At 62.4% G+C, this 14,979-nt stretch overlaps 1 protein-coding gene across 12 annotated transcripts in view; it reads left to right on the plus strand.

The window, feature by feature from the left end:
• Positions 1–842: 842 nt before the first annotated feature.
• The window catches only part of IGSF9B (immunoglobulin superfamily member 9B), a 45,004-nt gene continuing 30,867 nt past the window's right edge, over positions 843–14,979 (plus strand). For 4 of the 12 annotated variants that reach the window (XR_010030872.1, XR_010030871.1, XR_010030873.1 and 1 more), the window contains exons 1-7: positions 3,618–3,818; positions 8,477–8,674; positions 10,269–10,415; positions 11,841–11,992; positions 13,079–13,196; positions 14,056–14,197; positions 14,331–14,476. Coding sequence is in view for 7 of the 12 variants with exons in the window: in XM_063178449.1 (XP_063034519.1) it covers positions 3,635–3,818; positions 8,477–8,674; positions 10,269–10,415; positions 11,841–11,992; positions 13,079–13,196; positions 14,056–14,197; positions 14,331–14,476 (1,087 nt within the window). In the remaining 5 variants the exon portion in view is untranslated. Of the gene's footprint in view, positions 971–3,591; positions 3,819–8,476; positions 8,675–10,268; positions 10,416–11,840; positions 11,993–13,078; positions 13,197–14,055; positions 14,198–14,330; positions 14,477–14,979 lie in introns of those variants that run through there. The other 8 variants (XM_063178452.1, XM_063178453.1, XM_063178454.1 and 5 more) reach the window with 4 other exon arrangements.

Here is a 14,979-nt window from a genome sequence, read left to right on the forward strand (position 1 = left end):
TCTGGGCACAGGGAGGTGACACTGAGTAGGTGCGGTGGTGACACATCTGGACATGGGGAGGTGGCACCGAGCTGGTTCAGGGGCACTCCTAGACACAGGGAGGTGACATTGCACCGGTGCAGGGCACATCTGGGGACAGCGAGGTGACACTGCACCAGTGCAGGAGCACACCTAGACACAGGAAGGTGACACTGTACCAGTGCAGGGCACATCTGGGGACGGTGAGGCGGCACTGCTCCGGTTCAGTGACACATCTGGGGATGGTGAGGTGACACTGTACCTGTGCAGGGGCACACCTAGACACAGGAAGGTGACACTGCACCGGCTCGGGGCACATCTGGGGACAGCCAGGTGACACCGATCCGGTTCGGTGACACATCTGGGGACGGAGAGGCGGCACCGAGGCGGTGCGGCGGCACATCTGGACACGGGGAGGCGGCACCGAGGCGGTTCGGTGGCCCACGCGGGCGCAGGTCCCGGCGGGTGTCCGTGCGGGGAGGTGACCGTCCGGCGGAGGTGACCGCGCCGCTCCCGGCAGTGCGCATGATACTGCGGCGCAGGGGCCCCGTGCGCGCCAACCCACCTTGAACCGGCCCGGGCCGCGGCGGCGGCCAATCACCGCCCACTCCGCCGGGGCGCGGCCAATGGGCGGCGGGCGGGGGCGGTGCCGAGCCGCTAAAGGGCGCAGGCTAGGCTGCACCGCGCGGCGGAGCGCAGGTGCGGCGCGGCGCGGGGATGGGCGCGGGCATGGGCGCAGCGGCGGGCGGCCGGCCCTGAGCCGCCCCTCCGGCCCCGCCAGCCCCGCCGAGCCCTGCCCGGCCACGGCCAGCCCGGCCCGGCCCCGCCCCGCCCCGGCCGGGCCGCCCGGCGGGCGGAAGATGCTGCGCACCGGGGGCCGGTAGTACTATGATTTGGTATGTGGCCGCTTTGGTAGCAAGTGTGCTCGGCGCCCGCGGGCTGCCCGTCCAAGGTGAGTGCGGCCGCGGGGTGTTCTCCGCCGGGGTGAGCCCGGGAGGGCCGCGCCGGGCTTTGCGGGGCGGCGGCGGGGCCGCCTTTGCGTGTCCTCCCCCCCTTCTCCCGGTGTACCGGATGCGGCGGGAGGGATGCGCATGGACCGGGAGGGATGCGCGCACCGGGGGGTGCATCACGTCCCGGGGAGAGGGTACCGGGAAGGGGCTGGGGAGGAGGGTAGGAGGGGGAACTGCGGCTGCCACGGGGGTTTGCGGGCTTCGCGTCTTCCCCGCTGCCGGTGCGGGGACCGAGCGCTTCCCGCTGCGGCGGGGCGCTGGCGATTCCTTCATCCCCCGCTGCCGGGGGGAGCCGGGAGCGCCCGGCGCATCCTCCCTCCCTCCGCAGGCGCTCGGCGGGGCTGGCCGTGACCTCCCCGAGGGCAGCGGCTACAGCTGGGCAAGTTCGGGAAGCCGCGCTGCCGGTGCGGCGGAGCCGCTGCCCAGGGCTTGGAAATTCCCTTTGGGAGAAGGCGAGCGGCTGCGGGTCCTGGCGGGGAGGGAAGGGAGCGCGGCTGGCTGAGTGTCCCCGTTGATCAGGGATGGGCAAGCTTTTCTCCGCATTCGGATTTTCTTCTCTCATCCTGAGGAAGCGCCTGCGGCAGCTCCGGGGAGTGCGGGCAGCGTTTGCCCTTCCCTGCAAGGGTAGCCCGGCTGGGCAAGGAGAAATGCGGGAGGGATTCGTCGCCTTCCCCTGCAGCGCCCCGGCTGCGGGTTTGGGGGTGACTTTGCTCCCACCCCCCGCCCAGGAGAGGCTGCCCTCCTTCTCCCCCCACTGCGGGCTGGCTGCTGTGCTGTGGTAAACTGAGGCACAGGGTTGTCCAAGGTCAGGACGGAGACGGCAGCAAGGAATAACCCTGATTTTCCTGCTCGAGCTTCTTTCCCTTCAGCTGCCAGCCCCCTCCCAGCCCTCCGAGCCATCCCTGCAGGTAGAGGGGAGCTCCCTGCCGCTGGTGCAGCACCGTCCCCCATCTCTGCCGCTGGTTCCTCGCTGGCCACACGGTTTCCCCTGCGTCCCGGTGCTCCTTTCCCGGGATGAGAGCCGTGCCCTGGGTGTCACCCACCCTGCCCATGGGATGCGGTGCTGCCGGCAGCAAGCCATGCCTGGCTGGGAGCCACCACCACTCCCCTCGCCGTGGTCAGGGGACGCTGCCTCGGGGGACACGGCTGGGCTGGGAGGGGGCACCTGCCGGCGTGCTGCAGCCCCCCCAATTCACAGCGTTCCCTGGGTCACATCTTGTCCCTTGTCCTCCTCGCCTGGCAGGCGGCTCCTGAAGGCAGGGGGGTGTGTGCCAGGACGGGGCTGTCCTTTTGGGGAGGTTCACGATGGGGCTGCCCCATTTGGGGGTACGTAGCCCCTCTCACCGAGCCGCGGCCGGCTGCTGCCTGCCTGAACTGCGTGCTGCAGTGTGGCGAGGCAGTGTTTGCAGCAGCTGCTTGTACAGGGATGCTCCGCCGGGGAGAGGAGCAGAGCAGCGCGTTCGGCACCTGGGAACTTGGAAATGCCCCGGAGCCGTGGGGATGGAGCTCCGGAACTGGTGGTGCCGGGGTGGGTGGGTGCCGGGGAGCCCCGGCACGGGGGTGCCGTGCGTGTGGAGCAGCGTGTACGTGATGAATGAGCGCGCCGTGAGTAATGCGGGGGTGGCTGCCGGGGGAGGGGGTGCTGCGGGCCAGCACGGCCCCCGCAGGGGCAGGGAGCCCACGGCGCTCACCCCAGCTGCTGCAGCCCTTTGCTCCCAGCACCGTCCCGTCCTCATGGGGAGCCGTCACCCCGCATTGCTTGGGGACGGGGCTTTGGAGAAGAGCTGGGGCTCACCGTGTGCTGGTGCCCTCGCTGGGGGTTTTCCTCTAGCCATGGCCTTCCTCCCACACCACTTCCTCCTTGCCAGCGGTGCTGACCCTGGGCAGCCTCCTTGCCTGGCTCTCCAAGGGCTTTCCAGGCGTTAATCGGCTCAGAGAGGGAAGGAGGGTGCGTTATCCCCTCTTATGGCATGGGGGAGGAGAGCCAGGACGTGACCGCGCCAGGAGTGGGTGTCAGAGGAAGGATCCGGCCTCCTGGCATTCCCAGCAGTGCCGTCACACCGAGGGGCTTTTCCTCCCTCTCCCACGAGCGTGACGCTGTGGCAGCACACACACAGGGAGTGGGGACGCTGGTGGATCAGGCAGGAGGGTTTGCAGAGCGAGGATTCGGCTCTGCTGAGGCGACTCCCTGGGCACCGCGGCGGGCGATGCTCCTGGCGCTGACCTTGGCCGGTTGGAGTGGCTCAGGTGGCAGTGCCAGCCCTACATCCCCTGCTCCTCGCCGTGCACAGCCCTTGGGTTTTGCCTCGTTGGCCGTGGAGGAGTCTGGACCGGGAGCCGCTGGATTTGGCACGTGTGGCTTTGGCCCCGCTGTCTTCTGGCAAGGGGATGGTTTGGCACCGGGAACAGCCAAGGGCGTTGGCTGAGCTCCCATTTCCATCGTTCCCTGGAGGTTCTCTGCTCCTCTGGACCTGTTGGATGGGAGCGCACGGGGCAGGGAGGGCCGTGAGCGGCTCGGTGGATGACTTGGCTTGCCGGCGGGTCTTTGCGGCGATGCTTTGCCGGCTCAGTTGCCTTTTGACTTGGAAGATGTCGCTTTGCTGGTGATGGGCGAGCCCTGCAAGTTCCTCTCCAGAGCTGTGGCAGGGTGGCACAGCTCCCATTCACCTCTGGTCCTCTGTCCTGGAGGTCATGCCTTCACGTGGACGAGAAGCCCTGCAGATGGGCCAGCAGTGGGTCCAAGCCCATGCTGTGCCGATGGAGGAGCCCTTCCCTCTCCCTTTCCCTGCGGTAGGAATCTCCCAGGCTGGGAGCCCTGAGCGACCAGCTGGCCTTTGGAAAAACAACTCGCTTCCTCCCGCTCCTCCGTGGAGAGGCTGGCGTTGGTGGGAGGGCTGCCTGAGCCAGGAACAGCGTGATTCAGGAGCTGCTGGCGGGCAGCTCGGAGCGCTGCCGGCATCCCAGTTTCCTGCTGGAGGGCTGTGAATGCATCGGGATGGTACCCACTGCTCCACGGGGAGGGTGGTGCCAGCCTGCACGGGGGTACTGGTGTGATGTGGGGCTGGACTGGGGGCACAGCACCCTGGCAGTGCTCTCCAGCTGCTGAAGGTCTCCTCTGGGATGGGTTTGGTGCTCCAGCTCCCACCACAGCTGCTTGTTTGTCCCTGTGGTGCGTGGAGGGAGCTCATGGGGAGTGCACAGGTAGCTGCTGGTCGTTGCTGGGAGATGATGCCTCCCACGAGGCGGCTGCCAACACCGGATGCTCAACACTGGGCTGGTGGTGATTGGAGGGAGGGGGCACAAGGGACCCCCAGGCAGGAGTAAGGTGACCTCAGGGAAGTAATTTTCTTTCCTGCTCCATCTCTGTGCCTCTCACATCACCAATCTGTGCTCCCATGTGCTCACTGATCTGCTGCCCAGCCAGGCACATTCCCACCTGTGCCATTCCAGGGAGCAAGGACCCACTGTGGGGCTGCTGTGGGGCAGCATCCCACGCATGCATTCCCCTTGGGATGCCAGGGCAGCTGCCTGCCTGCCTAGAGGGGGTGGTGATGGCCCCACAGGACACCCCTTGTGCCCAGGAATGGGGTTCTGAGTCCCCATCTCGCTGGGAATGGGCCACCAAGCCACCCCTCGGAGCTGCTAATCCTTCTCCTCCCTGGCCCCGTGTGACCTTGAGGCATGTCACTTGACCTGCGCATCGCCCTCCATCCATCTGGAAAATCGGGTTTAAAATGCAGGAATCGCACTGAAAGCCCAGATGCTGCTTTCCAGCTGGGGGAGGGGGTGAGGGCTGCGCTCCCAGCCCCAGGGCTTCCCCCACCAGGGGACAGGCGGGTGCTTTTGGGGGGCTCTGGATACCCCAAAATAGGGACTGAGTTTGTAATGGGGGTGCAACCCTTACTGAGATATTTAAGGGGTACAGAGGTGGGGGACAGGCAATCTCCCAGCACTCCACACCCTGCAGCACGTTGTCCCTGTCCCCCACCCTGGGCTGCAGTCTCCCTCTGTCTTCATTTCATGGCGATGGCTGCCTGCTCTCCTTCCCTGCTGGCCTCCATATGCCACGCTGGTGGCCTTGTCCTCAGAGATCCCTGCCATATCCTGCCTCCACCGATGGGAACGGGATGTGTCAGAGCACATCTCGTCTCAGCTCACCAGGGAGGAGAGGTCCACAGGCTCCAGGCCTTGTGCCTGCTCCCTCAGCCATCCCCTTGGGGGCACAGGGGTGGGGATAAGTGCCAGGGCTGTGGGGCAGCACTGCAGATGGATAGCGGTGCCTCTGTTAGCAGGCTGCAAGGTGATGGTGGGTCAGGACAGGATGCCCTCTCTGCCCCAGAGCATGGGTGCCCACTGTGCCAGGAGGGGAAGCTTTCCCAGGTGTTAATTCCTTTGGAAACCTCTTTGAAAGCACCTGCAGGAAGGGTCCTGCTTTGGTGAGCGCAGCAGAGATGCTGGACGCCTTCAGCTTCACCGAATCCTGTGGCACCTTCCACCCGTGCCCCGGGGATCAGAGGAGCTGCACGCCCAGATCCAGATGAGGGTCTCCCCTGGTTGGCATCGCCGTCCTGGGGAGCCCCGCGGTGGCAGCGTCTCGGTGGCGGCAGCCTCCCATCCTCTCCCTTTGGGATGCTGTTCAACTCCACCTCCGCATCTTGTATTCTTGCCTCCTGGCACGCGGCGTGCTTTTATTTTTCCTGGATCTGCTTGCATGACGAAGCCTGTTGATTACTTGTTTTTCTTTACGAGGCATCCCCCAGCTTCACGTGAGCTCCTGCACCGAGGCGGATTTGGGGTTCGCCTCGGTGCTGCCGTTCCCTGATGTTGACCCCGTTTCCAAACCGCAGATTCAGCCTTGGAACCTCTCTGAACTTGGCTGGGAAAATCAAGTGGGTTTAAAAATACCCCGTCTATTTGTGCTCTGTTTCTTCTGGCGTCTGCGGGTTGTTTTCAAGCGTTTCCCTACAAATGTGGGGGTGAGAAAACACTTTGAATCGAGAGCTGCAGTCTCCATTGCTCGCTTTCCTCATGGTCTGGGCATGGAAGGAAAACCTGGTCAGGGTTGGGACCCCACAGGGTTGGTGGGTTGGGAAGTTGAGGAGACCCCAAGAGGGTTTGTGAGACATCTCCCCATTGCCTTGCTGGCGCTCTGGAAGTGGGGACAGGAGGGCACGGGGCCGGTAGCGGGGCGGGTGGCAGCTGGGCAGAGCCGGGGGCCGCTTCCCCGCCGTGGCTGCCAGTCGGCCGTGCGCTGGGGAGGTGATGCTCAGCCGTGCGTGCAATTCCCCACCGGCCCCGCGATCAGACACCGGCGCTGTGAGCTGCCGGGGATGACCTATTTTCCTGCGCCCGGGCAGCCCTGGCCAGCCGTGGGTCCGGCGGAGCGGCTGGCTCGTCCCCTCGCCGGGGATGTCACCCACTGCTCTGCCAGGGGATCCTGGCGCGGTGTGACTCCCTGGCGCCCATCCCCAGCGTGTCTGGGTGGCCTCTTGCTCCAGCTGGGCAAACATTAGCATTCCAGGCTCCAGTTGGTGGAGAGGTGCTGGAAATCAAGATTCCAGCTTGGTAGCCCAGGAGCTGGAGCGCCGGGGCAGGTGAGGGGCTTGGGAAAGGGGTTTGGGTGCTACCGCTTCCATCTTCTCCTGCTGGTGGGGAGAGGATGTCACTTTGAAGGCGATGAGGTGCTGGGGACCTCTTCTCTCGGGAAGCGCGTCCTTGGATGCTCTTGAGCAGCATGTGACGGCTCCGTCCCCGATCGGCGCAGCAGGACCATGGACAGGGAGGGGGCTCATCCAGCCCTGCAGCACAGCAGCCCCCCTCACCCTCCCGGATGGAGGGGTCAGGACGGGTTCTCACGGCTCAGCGCCGGGGTGGCAGGGGAGGGCTGGTGCCGTCCCTGCTGACAGGCTGCGAACGGGAGCTCATCGGCGATGCAGCGCTAACGAGGGATGGAAAGGTGCAAGAGTGTTGTCGAGGCGGTGCAAAGCGTGTGCAGGGGTGTGCGTGCACACCGCACGTGTGTGCTCAGCCACCCCCCGCCCCGATGGGGTCCACGATGATCCCTGGCCCTGCAGGACCCCCCCAGCTCTGCAGGACCCCCCGAACGGGGCCGGTGCCTGCAGTGGGTGTGCAATGCAGCATCTGCTCCTTGCAGATGGCTCTGCACAGCTCTGCACCCCGGCCTCACCCAGCTAGCCCTCCCCGTTAAAGAGCCACCCGTGCCCGCTTTGCTGGTGGCGTGGGGGCTCGGTGACCATCAGCTGTGACCCCGTGCAGGGACACACCTTGTGCGTGCAACGTGCGAGCAGCGGCCAGCGCTGCCCGCTGCCCTTCCCGCGGGGACACTCGGCTGGTGGGCCCGTGGGGTGGCACATCACGGGCCTCTCGCCGGTACGCGCTTGTGCCAGAGCCAAAAATAGCCGGTGATGCTCGGTGATGCTCGGCTCCCGCGGCGGGGAAGCGGTGATGTCACTCGCCGCCAATCACCGGCGGCCCCGAGGAGCAGCGCGGAGGAGTGGGAACGTGCTTCCCCGAGCGTCCCTCCCCGAGCATCCCCCCCGGAACAGCCAGCGGCCGCGTGTGCCGGGAAAACGGGGTCCTTTCCACGATGGGGAGGGCGATGCGGGTCTAAACCTAGTTTTGGGGACCCCCTGTTTGGCTTCCTCCCAGCTCTGGGTTTCCCTCTCTCTCGCTCTCCGAACGCCGTGCTGAGGATGCAGCTTTGCTGCTGCTGGCAGAGCGGGATGACGCCAGGCTGCAGCGAGCAGGGCGGCACAGCCGGGGTGGAGCAGCCTCGGAGCCGAGACCGAAGTCCCCTGTAATTAGCCGGCGGGGAGGAGCAGGGTGACAGACCCGATGTGCAGGTCGCAGACGGGTTTCAGGCTTGGGGCTCTCGGGGATGCCCCAGGACATGTGGGCTTGGCTGGGGCATGGTGGCTCCGGGGCCCAGCCCATGCTGGCACTGTCAGGAGAGCTGTGTCCGAGGGCTGGCACACAGATCTATGCCCAGTCCTCCCTGCTGGTGGATGCAGGGGCACAAGCTAAAAGCAGCCTTTTCCCTGCCACAAGGATACAGGGCAGCCCAGATGGTGCTGCTATATGGGGAGCAGTGCTAGGCATACTCTGTGCCCCTCTAATGAGAGCAGGGATCCCCAAAACCCCTGGGGGGGTCACTGGGCATCACCCTTGCCCTGGTGCAGAGGTTGGGAAGCTGTCCTGGAGCATTAGGGTGCTGATGGCCACTGTCCTGACTCCTGTGGTAGCCAAGGGTGGCCTTGGATCTGAGTGAAAGGGCTTGGGACCCCCTGTTGGCTTTGGGGCAAGGGTGACCCATGGGCTGCCCTTGCTGCAGACATGCGGTTACTGCTGTTGCTCTCTTGGGCATCCTGGTTTGATGCTGGGCACCAGCAGTGGCATCAGCCACAGATTCTTCCCTTGCCCCCTCGCAGGTGCCCTCGGCTCGAGGGAGGAGCCCGAGTTCGTGACCGCTCGCGCTGGCGAGAGCGTGATCCTGGGATGCGACGTGATCCACCCGCTGACGGGCCAGCCCCCTCCCTATGTCGTGGAGTGGTTCAAGTTCGGCGTCCCCATCCCCATCTTCATCAAATTTGGGTTTTACCCTCCCCATGTGGACCCAGAGTATGCCGGTGAGTCCTGGAGTGCAGGAGGACGAGGGGAGGGTGCCAGGTCCTGGCTGCAGCACGGCCTGGGACATGCAGCTCTGCTCCATCAGTTCCTCCGTTGGAAACCACGCGGGCTCTGCCTCTCATTGCTCGCTTTCCACCCAGTTGGTTTTAATTAAGCAGCAGCGTTAGGAAGCCAGCTGGGCTGCGTGGGACGGGAGCAAGCGAGGCAGAGAAGCCCAGGGTGACGCGTGGTGGCGGTGGCTGCTGCTGCTGCTGTGTCCCAGAGCAGCTGTGAGCCCAGGGAGGGGTGCTGGGGGGACACTGGGGATGGAGCCAGGGCCACGTGCTGGGCGGAGGTGACAGGTTGGAGCTGCAGAACTCATGTGGCTGCTTGCCAATGTGCTGCCGGTGACACGTGGCCGGTGTCCTCTGGTGGGATCTGAGAGCTGGAAACCAGCCCTGAGAAGGTTGGTGTGGCAGGACAGACACACTGTGGTATCTCTTTCCCTGTCCTGGGGATATTCCCTGGGTCTTATGGGACTCTCTGCCCAAATTGCTCTCTAAGAAATGCGCCAGCTGAGCCCTGCCAAACTCAGCTCAGCAATGAGCGATCCCACAGCCCGGTGGCCACTGCACCAGGGTGGAGCTTTAGGCTGCTCTGCTCCTGACCCAGTTTTTGGGGCTGTGCACAGGGTCAGCTCAGGGCTGCCCTGCTTTCTGGGAGTCTCCCAGGCAGGGCAAAGCTCTGGGGCACGCCCGTGTGCCGGCTGTGCCGCCGCCAGCCCCCGGCTGGGAGCAGAAGGCCGGTGTCGCTGCGGGCAGACATTGCTGCAGGCACCTTGCCTGGCCCTGGCAGCTTGGCTCTGCTGTCCCCAGATGGGCGAGGGTGTCACCGCCCTGGCACCACCAGCTGCAGCCACGCCATGGGGCTCAGCCAGCCCCAAAGCGGGACAGTGCCCACACAGGGATGGGGTGTCCCCTGTGGTGATGCTCTGGGGGGCTGCTCTGGGGCCAGGATGGGGGTGTTCCCTGCAATGGTGCTCTGGGGACTGCACCAGTTTGGGATGGGGTGGCCCCTGCAGTGAACTCTGAGGGATTGCTCTGGTGTCAGGATGTGGTATCCCCTGCAGTGATACTTTGGGGGCTGCATTGGTGTGGGGATAGGGTGTCCCCTGTGGCCATGCTCTGTGGGCTGCACCAGTTTGGGATTGGGTTTCCCTTGCAGTGATGCTCCAGGGACTGCTCCAGTTTGGGATGGGGTGTCCCCTGCAGTGATGCCCTGTGAGCTCCTGCAGTTTGGGATGGGGTGTCCCTTGCAGTGATGCTCCAGGGGCTGCTTCAGTTTGGGATGGGGTGTCCCTTGCAGTGATGCCCTGGGAGCTGCACCAGTTTGGGATGGGGTGTCCCTTGCAGTGATGCTCCGGGGGCTGCACCAGTTTGGGATGGGGTGTTCCCTGCAGTGATGCCCTGTGAGCTCCTGCAGTTTGGGATGGGGTGTTCTCTGCAGTGATGCCCTGGGAGCTGCACCAGTTTGGGATGGGGTGTCCCTTGCAGTGATGCTCTGGGGGCTGCTCTGGTGTTGGGGACAGGGTGCCAACGCTGTGCTCTCCCACAGGCCGGGCCAGCCTGCACGACAAAGCCTCCCTGCGCATTGAGCAGGTGCGCTCCGAGGACCAGGGCTGGTACGAGTGCAAAGTGCTCATGCTGGACCAGCAGTACGACACCTTCCACAACGGCAGCTGGGTGCACCTCACGGTCAATGGTGAGCGGGGTGGGGGCTGTGGCATCCCTGTGGTGCCCAAATGGGATTTCTGGGGGATGATGGATGTCTGGGGAATGCTGGCCCTCAATGGCATCTGTGCCTGGCAGACACGCCAGCCTGAAGCCATCCAGGCTGGCTGATCCGGCCAGGGTGTGACTTCAAAAGGGACAAAGCTTTATTAGGGATTCCTCAGTTTAATTACACAGGGCTTGTTAAAAGGAGAGACATCAAGAACCAGGGCTGGGAATGAATCTCCTCTCAACAAACAGATCAGAAAATCAAATCTTTGTTTTCTTGAAATTCAGATTTACTCAAATTACTTTTTCATTTTATTAAGGCTGTATATTAAACTAATTAACAAATTGTCATTCTCTGCATCAGGAGACAGATCTTTATTTTTAGCCCAGCAGCAGGGCTGTGCCTCTCCTGCTGCAGTGGGGTGGCTGGAGAGATGTGGCCACTGGCAGCTCCTCGCTGGTCTTGCCTTGACCTTGTGCAATTAATTTAACCTTTGGGGGGATGGCTGTGCTGTGGCACAGAGCAGAGCCACCTAATTGAGCCCAATTAGTGAGCAGGAGCTTTGCAAGCGGGGCTGTGCAGGCCACCAGCCCCATCCCTGCCTGCTGCCCTGCCTGCTGCTTCCTGCTTTCCCCCAACCCGCTAATGAGCTCCGAGGGCTTGGGAAGGAGGGCAGGAGGAGGAGGAAGGAGGAGGATGGTAGTGCCTGGCTCACCTCTGCCACGTGCACGGATCCTGCAAACCGCCAGGCGGAGGGGCTGGAAAATGGCCCCAGATGCCCTGTCCCTCCCCTTGGCAAAATGGGCCACTTTTGGGGCTTTATGCAGCACGGGGCGTGCAGGGGCTTAATAACAATATAATAACCATAATCCTCCCAGCCCGAGGAATTGCTTTCAGGGTGAGGGCTGTGGCTTTCCCCCAGCGCATTACAACGCTTAATTTTCTTAGGGGGAAAATAAAAATCATTTGGGGAGGAACCAAATATAATTCCTTTTTCTTTTTTTTTTCTTTTTTTTCTTTTTTTTCTTTTTTTTTTCTCCCAAGCAGATTAAATTGCCAACCTGTCTCCCTCTAAAGTGGGCTTTAACAACCGCGGGTAATTAGGGGCGGGCTGTAATCCTGCCAGCCTCTTTCATCAGGAAGGAGCCTTTCGATCTGCACTGCGGTGTTTTCCCATGTTTTGACAATAGCGAGTTAATGTGCAGCGGGGTGGGGGGAGGAGAGGGGACGGGGCTGGGGGTGCGATGTGCCACCTCTTGGTCGGTGTCCCCAGGGCCACCCTGTCCGTGCAGCCTTTGGCGTGGTCGTAGCCCTGCTGTGTGTGCAGGCAGCAGCTTCCCCCGTGTCCCCGTGCGCCCCCAGCCCCGGAGCGGCCATGGGTGACCTGGGGGTGTCGTGTGCCCCCAGCTCCCCCCACGTTCACGGAGACCCCGCCGCAGTACGTAGAGGCGAAGGAGGGCAGCAGCGTCACCCTGACCTGCATGGCGTTCGGGAACCCCAAGCCCATCGTCACCTGGCTCCGGGAGGGAGACCTTTTGGGTGCCAATGGCAAGTACCAGGTAGGTGGGGGAGGGCTGCCGTGGGGATCCTGGGCTGGGAGCTGGCAGGGACAGTATTGACAGCACCACGGTGGCGGTGGCTCCGCCGTGCCTGGAGCCAGCCGTGCTTTCTCAGCACTTCTCCTTGGTGAGATGCCCATTTTCCCCCACCCCATCCCTGCTGAGCAGCAGCCTGTAACGCTGCCAGCCCTTGGGTGCGGGCTGGAGACCCTCCAAGTGCTGGGGACAGCCCTGCTCCTGCACCTGACCTGCTCCCTGCAGACTCAGCCCAAGGACCAAGACCCTGGAGGTGGGGTGGGGGCTGCAGCCTGGGGTAGTGTCCCCCCAGCAGGGCTGGGGCAGGGCAGGATTGAGCAGAGAGGATTTCCCCTCCTCCCCTCCCCTTCAGGACCCTTTTTGCATCCCGGAGGCTCCCAGGCAGAGATTCCCCCCTGAGCTGTAATTGGTAAATCAGGCATTGGAATCAGCGCAGGCACTAATGAGAGTAATTAGGAGTCATTTGTTACTAATTGAAATAGAAGGATGAGGCAGAATGAGGTGGGGGGGAAGCCTGGCTGGGAGGCCTCCCTGTGCATGGGGGTGCTGCTACCCCAAAGGTGACAGCCCCTTGTCCATCCTTCTGCTGTGTCCCCAGGGGAATCCATCCACTCCTCTTCCAGCTGAGGGATGGCCCCACAGGGAGGACAGTGGCCAGGCTGGGGTCTCCCCTCATCCACCAGCAATGGAGCAGGCCCTTGGAGGGGCAGGGAATGCTCCATCAAGGCTCCTTGTGCAGCTCCAACGGTGCTGGGGCGCTTGGCAGGAGCGGTTTGGAGCCTGCTGCCTGCCAGTCACTTCAGGGAGATGAATGTGCTGGGATGGTTATTTATTTATTTCATGATTTTTTTTTTTCCTCCCTTCCCCTTGGCGTCGAGCAGCAAGGCGTGTGTTGGTTTATTAATATCCCACGTCTTGCAGAGCGGGGAAACCCGTCTCTCATCCGGCCCTGAGAGCGCCGGCAGCTCTCTGCCACGGGAGGCAGGGAGGGTCTTCCCCCGTCCCCCCGGGGGTCCCTGCCCACGCTCCAGGGTGTTCCCTTGTTGCCAGGTGAGCGACGGGAGCCTCACGGTGCTCTCGGTCAGCCGGGAGGACAGAGGTGCCTACACCTGCCGGGCCTACAGCATCCAGGGCGAGGCTGTGCACACCACGCGCCTGCTCGTCCAAGGTGAGACCTTGCAGCTCCTCAGCATCCCCTGGGAAGCCAGGATGGGGACATTCCACTGGCCACGGGTCCATGGTGTCACCCTGGGGTGACCCTCCAGGCCTCTGTGCCTGGCTGCCCCATGGCTCTGCATCCGGTTTGTAGGATGGAGGAATCTGCTTAATTGGGACCCTGATGAGCAGCCAGGCCCTGATGGCAGCTCGGTTTTGTTTGGGAAGCGGGGAAAAGATTGAGGCTGTCATGAAGAGCCTCATCAGACAGCGATGATGCATGACAGGCCTCCTGCTCCTTGCTCCCTCTCTTATTAAATAAATCTTTAATTAGGTCAACAGCTACCGGCAGAGAGAGGAGCAGGGGGTGTCCTCTGCTCTGCTTTTGTGGCAGTGGTGAGCTGCTGACTCCTGGCAGTCTGTTCCCCCTGGATTTTTCCTGTGGGTGATACTATCCTCCAGAAGTGCTGGAGATGAAGGGAGGTGTGTCCTTGTGTGCCCTGGGAGAAGCATCATGGGCGTGGATCCTCTCCTCAAAGCTGTAGAGATTAGGGAAAGGGCTGGGAATAACAGGGTCACTGGTTCTCAGTCAGCCCAGAGATTAGGGGAGAGGTTGGGAATCACAGGGTCACTGTGGTTCTCAGTCAGCCCAGAGATTAGGGAAAGGGCTGGGAATAACAGGGTCACTGGTTCTCAGTCAGCCCAGATATTAGGGGAAGGGTTGGGAATGACAGGGTCACTGTGGTTCTCGGAGGATCGGGGCCAGCCCTGCCCCAGAGCCCTCCAGCAGGTCCCAGCTAAAATGCTGTGATGGAGCTGAACCTGAGCAACCTGTAGTGGTGGGAGTGACACCTTCCTCTTCCCCCCTCCAGGACCTCCCTTTATCGTTTCCCCTCCGGAGAACATCACAGTCAACATCTCCCAGGATGCTCTGTTCACCTGCCAGGCCGAGGCGTACCCCGGGAACCTCACCTACCTGTGGTACTGGGAGGAGGAGAACGTCTACTTCAAGAAGTGAGTTTATAGCTGCTGGGGCAGCGTGTTCTCCTCCTGCTGCTGCTCCTGGGCTGTGCTGGGAGCTGGGATTGTTGGTGTTGGGCTTTTCCCCTGGCTCTCCTCGTGATCCTCCTCTCCTCTCCTCCTGCAGTGACTTGAAGCTGAGGGTGCGGATCCTGATCGACGGGACGCTGATTATTTTCCGTGTCAAACCAGAGGATGCTGGAAAATACACCTGTATCCCCAGCAACAGCCTGGGCCGCTCGCCATCAGCCTCTGCCTACCTGACAGTGCAGTGTGAGTGCGGGGATGGGGCTGGCATTGATAACACCTGGCTCCCAGGCAGCCCCAGAGGCTCTCTTGTCCTGGTGTGACACTGGGAGAGTCAGGCTGATGTGACAGCAGCCTTTGGATGAACACGGAATCATCCTTAGCAAAAAAGCTTAAGAGCATCCCACGTGGGCGTGGGAGACGAGAAAGCAAATGGTCTGAGCAGCCTCAGTGACGCTGCTCAGCTGGGACCAGCATCCACCTTGGCTACAAGTGTTTTCTAATTAGGTGAGCGTGACTGTGTTCACAGGGGTCTTAGGTTGAGGGAAGAGACGAGAATCTGACTCTGTTTCAGAAGGCTTGACTTATTATTTTATGATATATATTACATTAAAACTATACTAAAAGTATAGAAGAAAGGATTTAATCAGAAGGCTAGCTAAGAATAGAATAGCAAAGAATGATAACAAAGGTTTGTGGCTCGGACTCTCTTTCTGAGCCAGCTGGGTTGTGATTGACCATTAATTAGA

This window comes from Melospiza melodia, chromosome 29 (assembly GCF_035770615.1).
Source record: "Melospiza melodia melodia isolate bMelMel2 chromosome 29, bMelMel2.pri, whole genome shotgun sequence".
In the NCBI taxonomy this organism is placed as follows: domain Eukaryota; kingdom Metazoa; phylum Chordata; class Aves; order Passeriformes; family Passerellidae; genus Melospiza; species Melospiza melodia.